The sequence below is a fragment of the Numenius arquata genome, chromosome 2, assembly GCF_964106895.1.
Source record: "Numenius arquata chromosome 2, bNumArq3.hap1.1, whole genome shotgun sequence".
Classification (NCBI taxonomy): Eukaryota; Metazoa; Chordata; class Aves; order Charadriiformes; family Scolopacidae; genus Numenius; species Numenius arquata.
In genome coordinates, this window is record NC_133577.1 from 98,806,486 (window position 1) to 98,820,330 (window position 13,845).

The window sequence follows — 13,845 nt, forward strand, 5'->3', positions numbered from 1 at the left end:
ACAGGAAATCACACACTAATAGCTTCAGCAGCTATGCAATTTTGCCATAGCTAATATCGCTTTATTCCCTGTCCCTCGCTGTTTCTCCCCATTGGGTTGTATTTATAACACATTTCACACCGTTTGCAGAAAGAACCATGTTCTCCTATTTCTTCTGCAAGACAGCCAGTGTACATTAGGTACTGCAGAGAGGCTAAAACAATGCAGATGCTCAAGTGAAAAAAAGCGTTCCTTAGCTGCTGCCTTTCAAAAAGTCAGGGACAAGGAAGCTGCTTATTGTACCAGGAAGACTCTCAAAATGTGAGAGAAAACCCAAGAGACTACACACAGTCTAGTATCAAAAGAAGCCATCAGTAAAACTCACACTGAGTTAATGAGCATTTGGCAACATCTTAGTATTTCTAGATGTTTTAAAGATACTCCTAAAAGCAGGTTCAATACTGGAAATATGTAACATCTGCTTTTCCAGAAAAACGATGGCTATTGCAGCTGCTCAGCATCTTTGGAAAAAAAGAGACCTGGCCAGGATGATTTTGGTACTGTTTGAGTCCAACACGTTTTTAAAACAGTGGTAAAGATCATTAAAAGTCTTAAGCCAAACGATGGTGTTCACTACATCTGAACAGAGTACTATGAAGTGGGTTCTATTATAAGTCAGTACTTGGCATTATCATGATAGACATGATTCATAAATACCCATATGTAATGGTTAAGGCAATTAACTAACAAATTAGATTGTTCACCAAGATAACAACTAACTCCTTTTCCTCCTTTTCCTCCAACATTCCTGTAGCTTTCAAGTAAGGAAGGGCATCCTATAGACAGAAGAATGAGCTAACTTTCATGGCAGCAGACATTAAAACAAGTTATTTTGATCTGCAAATTTGTACTGAATGGCATACCCAGCTGGCAGCATTTTTTTGTTTTTACATGTAATGGAAAATGTAGGAACTATTAATGATAGTGATACTAGTGATAGTGCAAAAAAGAAACTATCGGCACAGAAAATACTATTTTTTCTTTTTTTTCTCTATTATAATGATACACATTATCTAATACAAATGAAATAGCTAGCTGTATTACTCCCCTCTTCTCAAAAATCTGAAAGTCTAATAGTTCAGTAGCTGGTGAAACACAACTGAAAATTCTTGTTAGCCACATGTCCAGCGAATAAATAACCACAGATAATATTTATTCCATTCCAGAGACATAGCTGTACCATTTTCTATTTCAGCCAAATGCTTAGCAAAGCTATAATAGGAATTCAAACTGTGTAACAGTTAAAGATGCTCACTGTAAAAAGCAAGGCATACCTAATATTTTCACACTACAGAAAATCTAGCGCGTTGTCCCTATGCTGCCAAGAGACACTGTCATTTTGGTCAAATCATTTCTAGTAAATAGCATATCCGAAAAATATAGATATATCTTTGATAAAACTTAAGTGAAAATTTACAAGTGAATTTAAAGATATTTTAACAACATAACTGTGTGGTGTGGCAGTTAAAAGAAAAAAGTAAAGAAAGAAAAAAGAAGGAGAACTTGTTAACTGTTAGTCCTGATATCCAACAACTAAATGAAGGACAGACAAAAGACCTTTCAACAGAAACCTAACTTGACACAGAAGAAGTAACACAAGCCATCACCTGTTGAATTTTGAGTTCCAGCTCTGCTTAAGTCCATAAGGTCTATACCTGCTACCTCGTCAAAACCAAACAAAACCCCAACCAGCCAAATAGAAAAGAAAGATAAAAGACCTGTCTTATCTCAAGGTCAAAATGCACTAATGTACACTCAAGATTTCATTTCTCCTCTCCACAGTCTGTCAGAACTCTGTGACGGCCAGACCTACTATTCTATTCTTTTTCTATTCTATTGAGGTTAGAAACATTTTTTGGAGAGGGATTTTCTGTCCATGTACAAAACTGAAGTAAATTGTAGAGACTGGAATAATCTCAAACAATTATTTGTACTTACTAATACTCATACAAATGATGGCCATACCTCATTTCTAGTGAAGTGTTAGGGAGTAAACACTGTCAAGTGGTTAAAAAAAAGTTGATCAAGGTTAAAAAAAAAAAAAAAAAAGCCCTCTTCAAAGCTTGTCAAGCAGAAAAAATACCCCAAAGCAATGCTTACTCTATCGACAAAATAAACATTACAAATATTTTGTAAATTAACAATCATAAATATTTCAACAAATTTACAAAACAATACTTTCTTCTGACTGTAGCAAATGCCAGAAGCAAGCCTTTAAAGACCACCTTTAAATGCAAGAACTTCAACTCATTTCAGCAAGCCAGACGCAGCTGCGGCTATTAACTTACAAAAAAACCATATTCATCCCTCCGTGAGCAATAATGACCCAGAATAAAATGCAGGACTATAATGACATTTTTACAAGACCATACAACAAATAATTTTTGTTTTCAAAACAGTTAACCCTTTAAGGAAGACATCAGTGAGCAGAAGTTCTTTCCTTACTGAATATTATCAAGCTACAAACTATTTTAAATTCTGCTGTTGTCACTGACGTTGAAGAAGTATGCCAACTATTAGAACTTTGGTCCGTGAAAGAACAGAAACCATCATTTTCTGAATATTTTAAATACTATGCAAGAGATAGTTTACATTTTTCACCCGCGTTATTTCACAGTATTAGTCAGAATCACAGTTGGAATAAAGATAAAAAGAACACTGCAACATACCTGTGTGACCATGCTTTGTATATAGGTGGTTGGATGCTGCTGCTTTTGTTGAACAGCACTCTCTATTGCTACTTTCGCTACAGTGCTTGGATCCGCTCCAGCTGGCACAGCAACCATAGTTGCACTGCAACCAGCATTGTTGGGGTCACTGATTGTAACAATTCTAACTCCTACTTTATTTGGAATTCCTGGAACAGTTTCCCTGTCATTATCCTCTGCTGGCCTCTTTACAGTTTTGCATTCTGCTGTGCCATTAGTAGACCGAACTTCGGATGACAGGGTAGACTGGGACACTCTAGGTCCTGAGTGTGGAACTGCTATGATTTGATGCCCCTGTATAACAGAGGCTGTAGATTGTGGTGAGACAACTACACTTGGGCGTTGCTGAGGCACATCTGAATTCAAACTTGAAGCTAGAGGTCCATTAGGTAAATCAGTGTTGGTACCACTAAGTTCCTGGGTTAACAGTTTTGCAGCCTCCTGTGTACCGCTTACAACAGGTGAATTACTCAAAGTTAATACAGGCCCATTAGAAATTCTTTCCCCTTGATCACCTTTGGCAGTATCTTGCTGCGTGGCATCCAAATTCCCTTGTTGTTCCACTGAAGATATCTCACCATTTCCTACATGATTGGAAGTTTTGTGATTTGGAATGTTTTTGCTCAAATGAGAACCATCTCCTTTATCAAAATCACAGATTCCATTAACTAGGGGCTTCTTCAAATCACTTTTAATTTCCTCTGTGTCCATTTGTTCAAAGTTCTGCTTTCCAGGAGCTCCATTCTCACCCATTTCTAATGATGGCCCATTACTGACTTGTGAGCACTGATTGGCCTCATTCTGAATTTTCCCTGAGTTAGAAGGAGGTAGACTGGAGTCACTATACTTTCTCCCATTTAAAAGACTTCCCACCTGCATTTCATTTTCTTTTGCATCCCCATTGCTGGTGTTTGCAGCTCCTCTTCGGCAGGAAGGATTCTCCATAACTTCAATTTTACGTTCATGAATGTGTAAACCTGTTGCTTCCTTTGCTTCTTCCTCCTTTTGGCAAATTATTTTATCACCTTTGAATGGGGGAGCAGCAGTACACGGTGATTGTCCAGCTGAAGGTGCTTGAGTAGCTGGAAGTGTTTGCACCTGTAGCCCAACTCCTGTCTGTGCTCCGCTCACTGCAATTCCTGCTGGAGCAATGATTTGAGTTGCATTTCCCTGACTCACAGTTGCAGTAGCAAAACTCGTATTTGGCACAACTGTTATCGTAACCTGGTTGCCAGTAGTCCCTTGGAAAATAGTTGCTGGGCTGTTTGAGATCAACTGACCTGGCAATATCTGTAAATTAGAAATGGGTACTGTTTGTACCGCCCCTTGGGGCTGGATTGCACCTGGGACCAGCTGAACATTTTGCTGTCCAACTAGCAGCTGCTGAGCTGGAGACTGTCCTTGAACTCCAAAACCTGGTGCCTGGTTATTTGCCATCTGATAAACCACCTGAGGGCTAGGAGCTCTTGCGTTGTTTGGTGGAGGAATCTGCGGAGCAGGGAGTATAAGCTTCCCCCCTGGAGTGGAGGGGCCTCTTTTGGGAAGGAGCAGTTGTTTTATCAGACTAGACTCGCTAGAGTTAGGTTGGCCAACTCCTGTGTTAGCTTGTTGTGACTGAACTTGCATTTGTATCGGTTGTTGTACCTGTACCTGCTGCTGCGATGATGCTGGTGAATGTTGCTGCTGCTGCTGCCTCTTTACAGAAAGCATCTGGCTGACAGTAGGAGGGGGTCCTTGGGACTGAGGAGTGGTAGATGAAGATGACATAACTGCAGGGACTTGATTATTTGTAACCGGACCTGGGGATGGTGAAGAAGATGGAGTAATGCTTGGCTGTCCAGTCAACTGGACAGTTTGACCAGGGGGAATAGAAGCTGGATTAGCAAGCACTATCTGATGAATGGCTGGTGCATATGTTTGACCTTGCTGAGCTGGCTGGCTTACAATCACTACACTTTGCTGGGATGGTGGCGGAGGCTGCTGCTGTGGCTGCATGGGCTGCTGTACCACGGCAGGTGGAACCTGCTGAGAAGGCAGAGGCTTTGGTGCAATATTCTGAAACCCTACCCTAGATGTTGGTGGGGTTTGGACACCTGCAATTGTGACCACCTGCCCAGCTGCTACTTGGAAATTTTGAACCGAGGTGGCAGAAACAATGTTAGATGCAGAGGTTGTGACATACTGCTGTGGTGCTATGATGACTGTATCTTGTTGCTGGTTGCCAGCAGAGGACTGCTGAGACGACGTCTGCCCAGGCTGTGATGTGCTGATTAGCTGTTGACCCTGTGAAACTGCTGAACTGCATGCTGGTATGTTTTGTACTCTGCCAAATATATGACCCTGAGGTACAGCTTGCTGAATTACCGTAACAGGAGTGCCTGAAGGTATCTGTCCTGGTACCACTGCATGCAGTGGAGACTGCTGTTGAATTACAGGTTGGTGGTGAAGCAACGTCTGAGAACCAACAACGGTAACAGACGGCTGTTGTCCTGTAGCGCTGTGATTCTGATTAGAAGCTTGTGGTGCTCCTCCTACAGCAATAGTAACAGGAACTCCAGACTGGGGAACAGAGCTCTGTATTACTGTGGCCTTCACTACTTCACAGGGTATTGGACCTTTATTCTGTATAACAGTCACTGGAGCATTTTGTTGCTGCTGTGCATGAAGAGGATTTTGTGGAATTCTAGAAACAGTCTGTGCCACAGTATGAACACCTTGAATTGGAAAAGACATCTGTGTTGCTGTCAAAGTTGAAGACTGGTTAATAGGTGTCCTCTGATAGTGATTTCCTACGCTTGGTAGCCCATGTGGGATTCCTGTTGAAATAAACACAGTCAAAGTTTGGAAGCAAAAATCATTTCAAAACACTTTAACGTACCAAATTTTTAAAAATCGAAAGCTTGAATCTGTAATTCTATATGAAGCCATTTCTCTTCTCAGCTATACTGCATTGGAATTAATGATGCAGCCACAGCAGCTTGTCTGCTGACTGACAAGTCTGTGGGTTGCACATCAGATACTAGAATGGCATGTAAGTACATACTGCAATATTATTCCTAACATTATTGAACAAAATCAATCAAAACACGTGGCCCTGGCTTCCAACAGTTTCAAACTATTTTCAAAAACTTTTCTCTTTTATTGTAAATTCAGAATCAATGCAAAATACTTGATATTTAATTAATTTGAAAACCTGCTGGCGAAGGAGACGAAGACACATCAGGAATTGAATCAACCCGGACAACTGGGGTAGACGAAGTTGGTTGCTGCTGATAGTACATCTGAATGGGAAGTGGTATAGCTCTCCTTTTCACTCCTACCACATGTATATGTGCTTGACCATTGTTACTTGGATCTTCTACTCTCTTCACTGTATGATTTGGAAAGACAGTTCTGCCAAACACGACATAAATCTATGTTAATAACCACAATGACTCAATCCTCTTAAAAAGTTTTTGTTTCAACTAACCACTCTTGTGTGCAGAGTAACTGCACTAATGCCTGTATCTTTGCAATACAGAGCAGGAGTCTCCAGCAGCATCTGAGTGTTCCTCACTGAGGACTAACAGGTCCAGCAGATGGTTGGCCAAGATCTCATACAAGCCAAGTGAAAACTACAATATCTCCAAAAACTACTTGCAAAAGAATTAAAAGTACTATAAGCAGACAAGGAACCCTATCAAAGATCCTGAAATAGAAAGAAATGAAATTAAACAAACTCTAAACATTTGTTTCAATTAAAATTCCAAAACTGGATGTCAAACTCAACTCAGTAAATCTTTTCTCAAAGAAATCTAAAGCTACAGGTTAGTACTGAGCACACACAATTGCTTCTTTACTGTTGCATGAATTTTTGTCTTACCGTAGACATTTATAAAATCCAGTTGATGTAAGGATTCCACCTCGAGCTAATTTACTACAGGTAGAGAGGTATTCAGAGTACATTTCTGCTCGAGAAACTGAGCAATCAAGATTCACCTCAAAATGTGCATTCAACCTGAGGATGAAAAAATAAACCATGAAGCAAAACGGAGAGAGAGTACTTTTTAAAGGGTTGTTAAAACACTTCTGCCTATCACAGAGACTTTTAAGACCTGATAACAACATGGAAAATAGCATTTCAGTATATTGTCTTTGGCAAATGTCTGTTCCATGCTCCATACATGACTCAACACATGGGACCCCTAACTCATGCAGTCAGTTTTACATGCAACACCTTATTTACATATGCAATATGCAAAATAGTCTCCACATACAATTTTTTTATTGTATATTCAGAAACAAAACCAAAAAAAAGAATGCATTGTTTGGTGACACCTCCTCCCCACAGCTCTGTTATTTCTTCATGATTCTACTTTAGCAAAAGACAGACTGAACGCTAATTCTTCACCAGAAACTTCTATCAAAAGTGAACATTTGTATCAAAACCAAGATTTTGTTAACTGATCTGCTAATGAAGTCTTACTTTAAAATACAAGTAAAACCAGAGATAGAATAACAGTCTCAACCCTGTCATTTTGATAGAGGTGAGAAGGCAGGAGGAGACTGGGGTTCAAAGTGAGTACACACACAAACACACACAGGCTCATTCCTGGAGTCCCACACTGCATAGACACCAATAAAATCCTTGAAGAACCTGTTTTGCATAACGTTCAATTTCCAGAGAGAGAAAGTATTTGTATCTCCTACAGACTCTCCACAACCACACAGACCATCCAACCCCAACCAGGAAGTTGTGAGAGAAGGAAACATTTTCTATCAGTTTAATTTTATTTCTTTCGGATCCTTTATTTGAATCCAGAGACATGGGAGTAGTTCATCCCCAGCAGCAAATGGAGGCAAGTAACAACTCTCACACAATGCTCAAATGCCAGTACCATAACATAGGCTCAGACAGAATAAAAATATTTTGGAAATTGTCAGCATTTACTATACAGTGCTAACACTTCAGAAAACTATGCTGCATTCTCCTTTGTAGAGTGTTACACTCCTAATAGAACTAGATGCTTCAAAAGAGAAAAAGCAAACGATTAGGTTCTTTAAATTGTGTTCTCTCATAACCAGTACAGAGTAAGTATAATGCCATTTCAACCTGCGGTTAAGTTAAAATTTTACTATTACAAAACTTGAGATCACACTGTATAACAGAAAAGTCTAGGTATTAATTAAATGTGGCATATCAGACAAATGCCTGTCCAGTTGGGTGTGTTAGGCTGACACATTATCACTGGTACCAGCGAACTGAAGATACTCAGGACTTACAATGGTGAAATGGGATCTGTGATTAGCACTTTACTGTCACACACACTTACTGTCACTTACCTTACAAGGACTCCTACTCAGGCTAAGCTGGCTAAGAATATATCCAGGAAAGTCAGTTTAAATACCTTGTCTTTCTGCTGCTTCTAAGAGAGAGTAACTTTTCTAAATTCTACTGCTATGATTCAGTAATTTTCCCATTTCTCTCAACAGGAAGCAAAGACTAAAACATATCATGAAAATTTACATGAATGTAAGACACTCCACATTAGCATTGATGGAAAATGCTTTGAAAAGGCTACTCCTCCCCTCTCAATTTGCATTTCTTTGGCAACACAGTATTTAAGGAGAATTTTCAGGACTAGATGTTAATTTTTATTTTTCACTAGCTCATACCTATCTAAGGCCAGAAGAAAATGAAGTACAAAATAATAGTATTCAACACTGACAGCTGCAGCAGCATCAGAATCAAAAACAAAGCAGATATTCCAAATCTTCCTGATAGAATGCTCTATGGTTTGCTTCAGTATTTTCTGTCGTTTGATGGCATCACACAGTTGCAGTATGGTACCTACCCTTACTTATTTTAAGAGTTGAATCTTCTATTTTATTTTATACAGAGTGCAAAATTTACCTTGCCTATAACTAGCTTTACTACTGAAAGCTAAATGTCTAATGCTCTCTATAGTCAATAGAGAGAAGGTGGCACAAGAAGATAATTTGTAACCTAATCAGAAACTAGGCAGGTGAAGGCAATTCAATTTACTATTGGGGGAATCTCCCACTCATTTAAAAAGGCAGCCTAGAAAACTACTCTGGCTAGAGACCAGCTTGCAGACCGCTAAATTAACCCACAGTGATTCCAGCTCCAGCTATCCCTGTTTACATGTCGAAATGTGAAATTTCTCAGTCTTTCAGTAGTACAAATTAATAATACTTTGCAGTGTGCAAACCGAAGCATGGGTGACCAACAAGAATCTGCAACATTTCCCTCATACAATGAAAGCTTTGCTGGAAGTGTAGGTAAAACTAAATCATGACCTAAGGCAGTAAGGTTTGACAAATTCTACCCACTTTGTCTTCACAGAATCACAGAATCTTCATGGTTGGAAGGGACCTTTGAGATCAAGTCCAACCACAAAAAAAAAAAAAACCACAAAAAACCCCACCCACAAAAAACCCCAAACACACCACACCCACCCACAAACAGACACAAACTAACAATCTCGGGCACTAGAGCATGCCCTGAAGTGCCATGTTTACACGCTTCTTAAATACCTCCAGGGATGGCGACTCCACCACCTCCCTGGGCAGGCTGTTCCAGTGCCTGACCGCTCTCGCAGTAAAGTAATTCTTCCTCATATCTAATCTAATCCTCCCCTGCTGCAACTTTAGACCATTTCCTCTGGTCCTGTCATTATTCCCTTGGGAGAAGAGGCCAACACCCACCTCTCTACAACCTCCTTTCAGGTAGTTTTAGAGGGCAATGAGGTCCCCCCTCAGCCTCCTCTTCTCCAAACTAAACATGCCCAGTTCCCTCAGCCTCTCCTCATATGACATGTTCTCTAGACCCCTCACCAGCTTGGTGGCTCTCCTCTGGACACGCTCCAGCAGCTCAATGTCCTTCCTGTAGTGAGGGGCTCAGAACTGAACACAGTACTCGAGGTGAGGCCTCACCAGCGTCGAGTACAGAGGCACCATCACTTCCCTACTCCTGCTGACCACACTGTACCTGATACAGGCCAGGATGCTGTTGGCCTTCTTGGCCACCTGGGCACACTGCTGGCTCATGTAAGCCGGCTGTTCACCAACACCCCCTTGAAGGCCCTTATCTGATCAAGGGTCTACCAGGTCTATCAGGAACCGACTAATACAAATATTTGGAATGTGAGTAGATTTACATAAGTAAAATACTTCAGAAAGATCACCTTCAGTCCACATGAGAACCACAGGCAGAATAGTTTTTCCTCTAAATATCTGACAATGACAATATTAGTTCAAAGCAAGAGAATTTGGATGGAAAAGGCTTTGATCTTCCTTAACTTGCTCAAGGTTCACATTAAAGTTTTGCAGGGCCTAGCTTCGTAATTTAATAATTACTTTTATATTGGTGCAGTAATATAGCAACACAGATGAAAACACTCATGAAACAGATAATGCCACTTAACAATTTAAAAAATAAATAAAATCAAGATTGAAGTTAAAAATCAAATTAAATTCTATTCTAAGAGAGAAAACAAATAATTTCAAATATCAACTGTTGAAGAGTGAATATTCTGGTTTTTTCTTTCATACTTCTTCAAAACAATGACAGAATGGTTTTGCTGTATACTTTTTAGAAAGCTTAGTCTAACAGTAAATAGAAGCAAGCTAGAAAATTGTGACACACGAATACAGGAATTTTTCTCTGCTTTTCTTCTTCATTAAAGTATCTGAACAGAACACTTACCACTGACATGCAAACTTCTCGCTGTCTATTTCTACTATTCCTGGTGGTGGAGCAACATGTGGTGCTGTCCTAGAGGCTGTGGACAGTGAGGGGAAGAAAAAAAATAAAACAACTTGCTGAAACGATTTCTGTTCTCCTGAATAAAGAAACACTTCAGCTCCATGACTTTCACTGGTACAGTCTCTCCTGTGTGTATAAGCAAGGACGTATCCAGCCAAGGCAAGTCAAAAAGGTGCACTGAGCAGACTATAGATGTGCACCACTATTTATCAAAGCAAAGCAGGGCGTGCCAAGGCTGGAGCCACCACTGAAACGCAGTCATGACATAAGCCCTTACTGAACAACAGTTTCCAGATTCACGATCATGATCCATGATCTCAGTTTTTTGTAGAGTACTAAGCACGATTCAAGCGTGGCATAATGCTCCACCAGAACAGGCATAAATACACAGGCATTATTTTTCCAATTCCTAAGTGGAAGCAAATATAATGTAAAGAATTCTGTTGCAATGTCACATCAGTTTCTTCTATTCATCCCCTTAGTCATATTCTTCTCCAGTCACTTTCACTGTGATACCTGCATCCACTCCAGAAACAGTACACTTGGACATGCAAACCAATGTCTGTAGTAATGGTTCTTTCTCCATTTTTTCCCCCAAAGCAAATAGCAATGTTCCATCTTGTGTGCAACTGTGGTTTACTGCTATGTGCTTTTATCAGTAAAGAAAAAATGAGGTACATATGCTATTCCCCCGAACAATAATAGTTAGCTGTTCCATTAACTTCCAAAGTGACAGTATTTAGCACCAAAATAAACCTGCAAAATTTAATCATAATTCCAATTTAATTTACAGTTAAAAAAACACTTTTCAAGCTTTAAACATAGTTTAAAAGTTTAAAGTTTAAAAATAGTTCATATTTGGCTGACATCACAATAAGCTGTTTAGCAGCTTCAATAGAGGCATGATTCTGTGTGTCTCTCTCATCTCTGCAATTCTAATACCATATATTATTGCCCAATAATATTCTGTGTAAAACAATATAAAATGGACCTCTAATTCTCTGCAAATTGTGGGAACAATCTAGAATGAACGCTTTTTCTTTCCAGAACAAGTTAAAATAAGGAGTGTACATAACTTCCAGTAAATTTTCAGATTATCAACTGAAAAATACTAAGATTGTTTTAAAGCTTCTTTCACAACAGTTTTGCCTAATGTAGCTTTATCTTTGCTTTGGGAACAAATATGTGGAAAAAGTTACTGTATGTTATGCATAATGTTATACTTAGGTAAATTAATCAGACACTTACAGAAGACAAAAATCGTACAAGCCATGTAGGAAACTTTGTAGGAGAGTATGTTCTCTTGCAGTGATACTAACCTGGGAGACCTGTTGCATGGGCCTGTGAACCATGATCCATTACTTGTGGTCTGACATCAGGTACTCCTTGCTGGCTAATGCACTGATGTTCAATAAGTTTTACAGCAGTAAGTGCATCAGGTCCAAACATCTGGATGTCCATAGAAACCAGACATACTAATGTATCTAAAGTATTAAATGTAAAACCGACAATGACATTAGGACAAGACGAATGCTGCTGGAACATATTGATTTACTTTAAAATTGCCATGTGTTGAAAGAAAAGAAGCCTCTGTATGCTTCTGTAGATTTTTATTTTTTTAAAAATATACTTCATGGCATTAAAAAAAAAACAACTTCAAAAGTTTTAGCTTCCCTAGTTATTAACCTCATCAATTCCTTGAGGACAGAAAGAATAAATTTCAGTAAAATTTCCTATACCCATCCCTTAGCTGCACACACACACACAAGCAAGCCACGTTTTAAAACACTGAACACAATATATTCCTAAGTATTTTTTCCTACGTAACTGAGAATGGTAGATTTTGCTTCTCCCTTACCTATGCTCTTTTCTACTTTAGCAATCTTTGAGCAGGCCACTTCTCCCATTTCTGTGAGCATGTATAGCACCTCAAGTGCCGAGATTACAAGCAGCACATCTGGTAGCGTGAGATGACATATGATCTCTTTATAGGATTCTTGATCCACATATTCACAAATTAAGACACCATTATCTTCAGCCTTACAAAGATTTGCCAGGATTTCCATGCCTGAAGAGCAAATACAAAACAGTTTTAAACAGCAATAACTACAATTCTAATACAACAACAGAATAGCTAGAGATCTTACCTCTCATTTTTAAAAATCTATCCCTTGACATGAGGCATTTTGTAACAGTGTGAAACATTAGATGAGTAGTTTTGAAATCAACAGGATCCAAAAGAAGCTGATGAGAAAGAAAAAAGAAAAAAAATCTATGACTATCACTATCCATATAGTGCTAATGGCTCAAATCCTTAAATTTGCATAGGAAAATAGAAGATTCAAAAGTGTTTAAATGGAGCACATGTAAATGACATTTCTGTTCACAAAAACAGAACCCCGTGAGCTTTTCACTGTAGCTAGCATTTTGAGCCCCCTCCTCCTTTTCTGCTCTGAAGTAGCAGTCTAATTTACATATTCCAGTGCTCAGAATAAGCAAAATAACTTTATTCCCAGGCAGTCAACAGTATACACAAATATACTTTAATATCCAACAAAGAACAGAACTTGAGTAATGACAAACATTCCTTCCCAAACGCTATCATAATCATTCATCGTTTCTATCCATATCTGCTTCTCAGAGTTCTCAGACATTATAATATGTAACATTATTTCTTATTCAAGAAAAGCTGGATACATGGTAAATGAAAATGCTATCTTTTTTCAATATTCAGCAGTGGACCAATACTTCAAGTCTCATTCTCTGATACTACCCGTTTTACTTATCTATTGTATTTTAAAATATAAGGCATATCTGAACATACCTACCTATAAAATCTGTATAATTTATCTGCACGATGATATGACATACTGAAACAGCGTACTGTATTACATACAAACCTCTTTGAAAAGGATGCCTGAGGTGATTCAGGCAGTATACCCAGTGGCGTATGAGTAGCTTACTGGTGCCCACTACACACAGCATAAAACCCTCTACCACCCCTTTCCTCAAATGCACTATTTTGAAGTTATGACTAAAGGTTAAATTGAAGAACCTAGTGTGTAGTCTGCAGAATTTAAGTAAATTCCTTTCTGCTCTCTGGGAAACTAAATTGAAAATTATGTACTATGAATCTCTTCCATCTCCCTATACAAACAGTCTTCATGTGAATCTATTTTAGATTTTGACACATACAATCTGCATTTTTGTTTTGGCTCTAAATACTTGTTTTCAAATTGCTATTTGCAAATTCAGAGAATAATTTATTTCCTGCTTCATCCAACGATCAAGGAAAAAAGTACTTCATTTAATTAACACTAAAGTAATGCT

General features: G+C 38.8%; 1 protein-coding gene across 1 annotated transcript in view; it reads right to left on the reverse strand.

Moving 5' to 3' along the window:
• ARID2 (AT-rich interaction domain 2) overlaps positions 1 to 13,845 on the reverse strand; it is a 106,745-nt gene that overhangs the window by 19,526 nt on the left and 73,374 nt on the right. The window contains exons 9-15 of the mRNA XM_074168081.1: positions 12,663 to 12,759; positions 12,374 to 12,583; positions 11,835 to 11,999; positions 10,456 to 10,531; positions 6,610 to 6,744; positions 5,941 to 6,140; positions 2,709 to 5,563 (exon numbers count right to left, since the gene is read on the reverse strand). Of these exons, the coding sequence (XP_074024182.1) occupies positions 2,709 to 5,563; positions 5,941 to 6,140; positions 6,610 to 6,744; positions 10,456 to 10,531; positions 11,835 to 11,999; positions 12,374 to 12,583; positions 12,663 to 12,759 (3,738 nt within the window). The remainder of the gene's footprint in view (positions 1 to 2,708; positions 5,564 to 5,940; positions 6,141 to 6,609; positions 6,745 to 10,455; positions 10,532 to 11,834; positions 12,000 to 12,373; positions 12,584 to 12,662; positions 12,760 to 13,845) is intronic.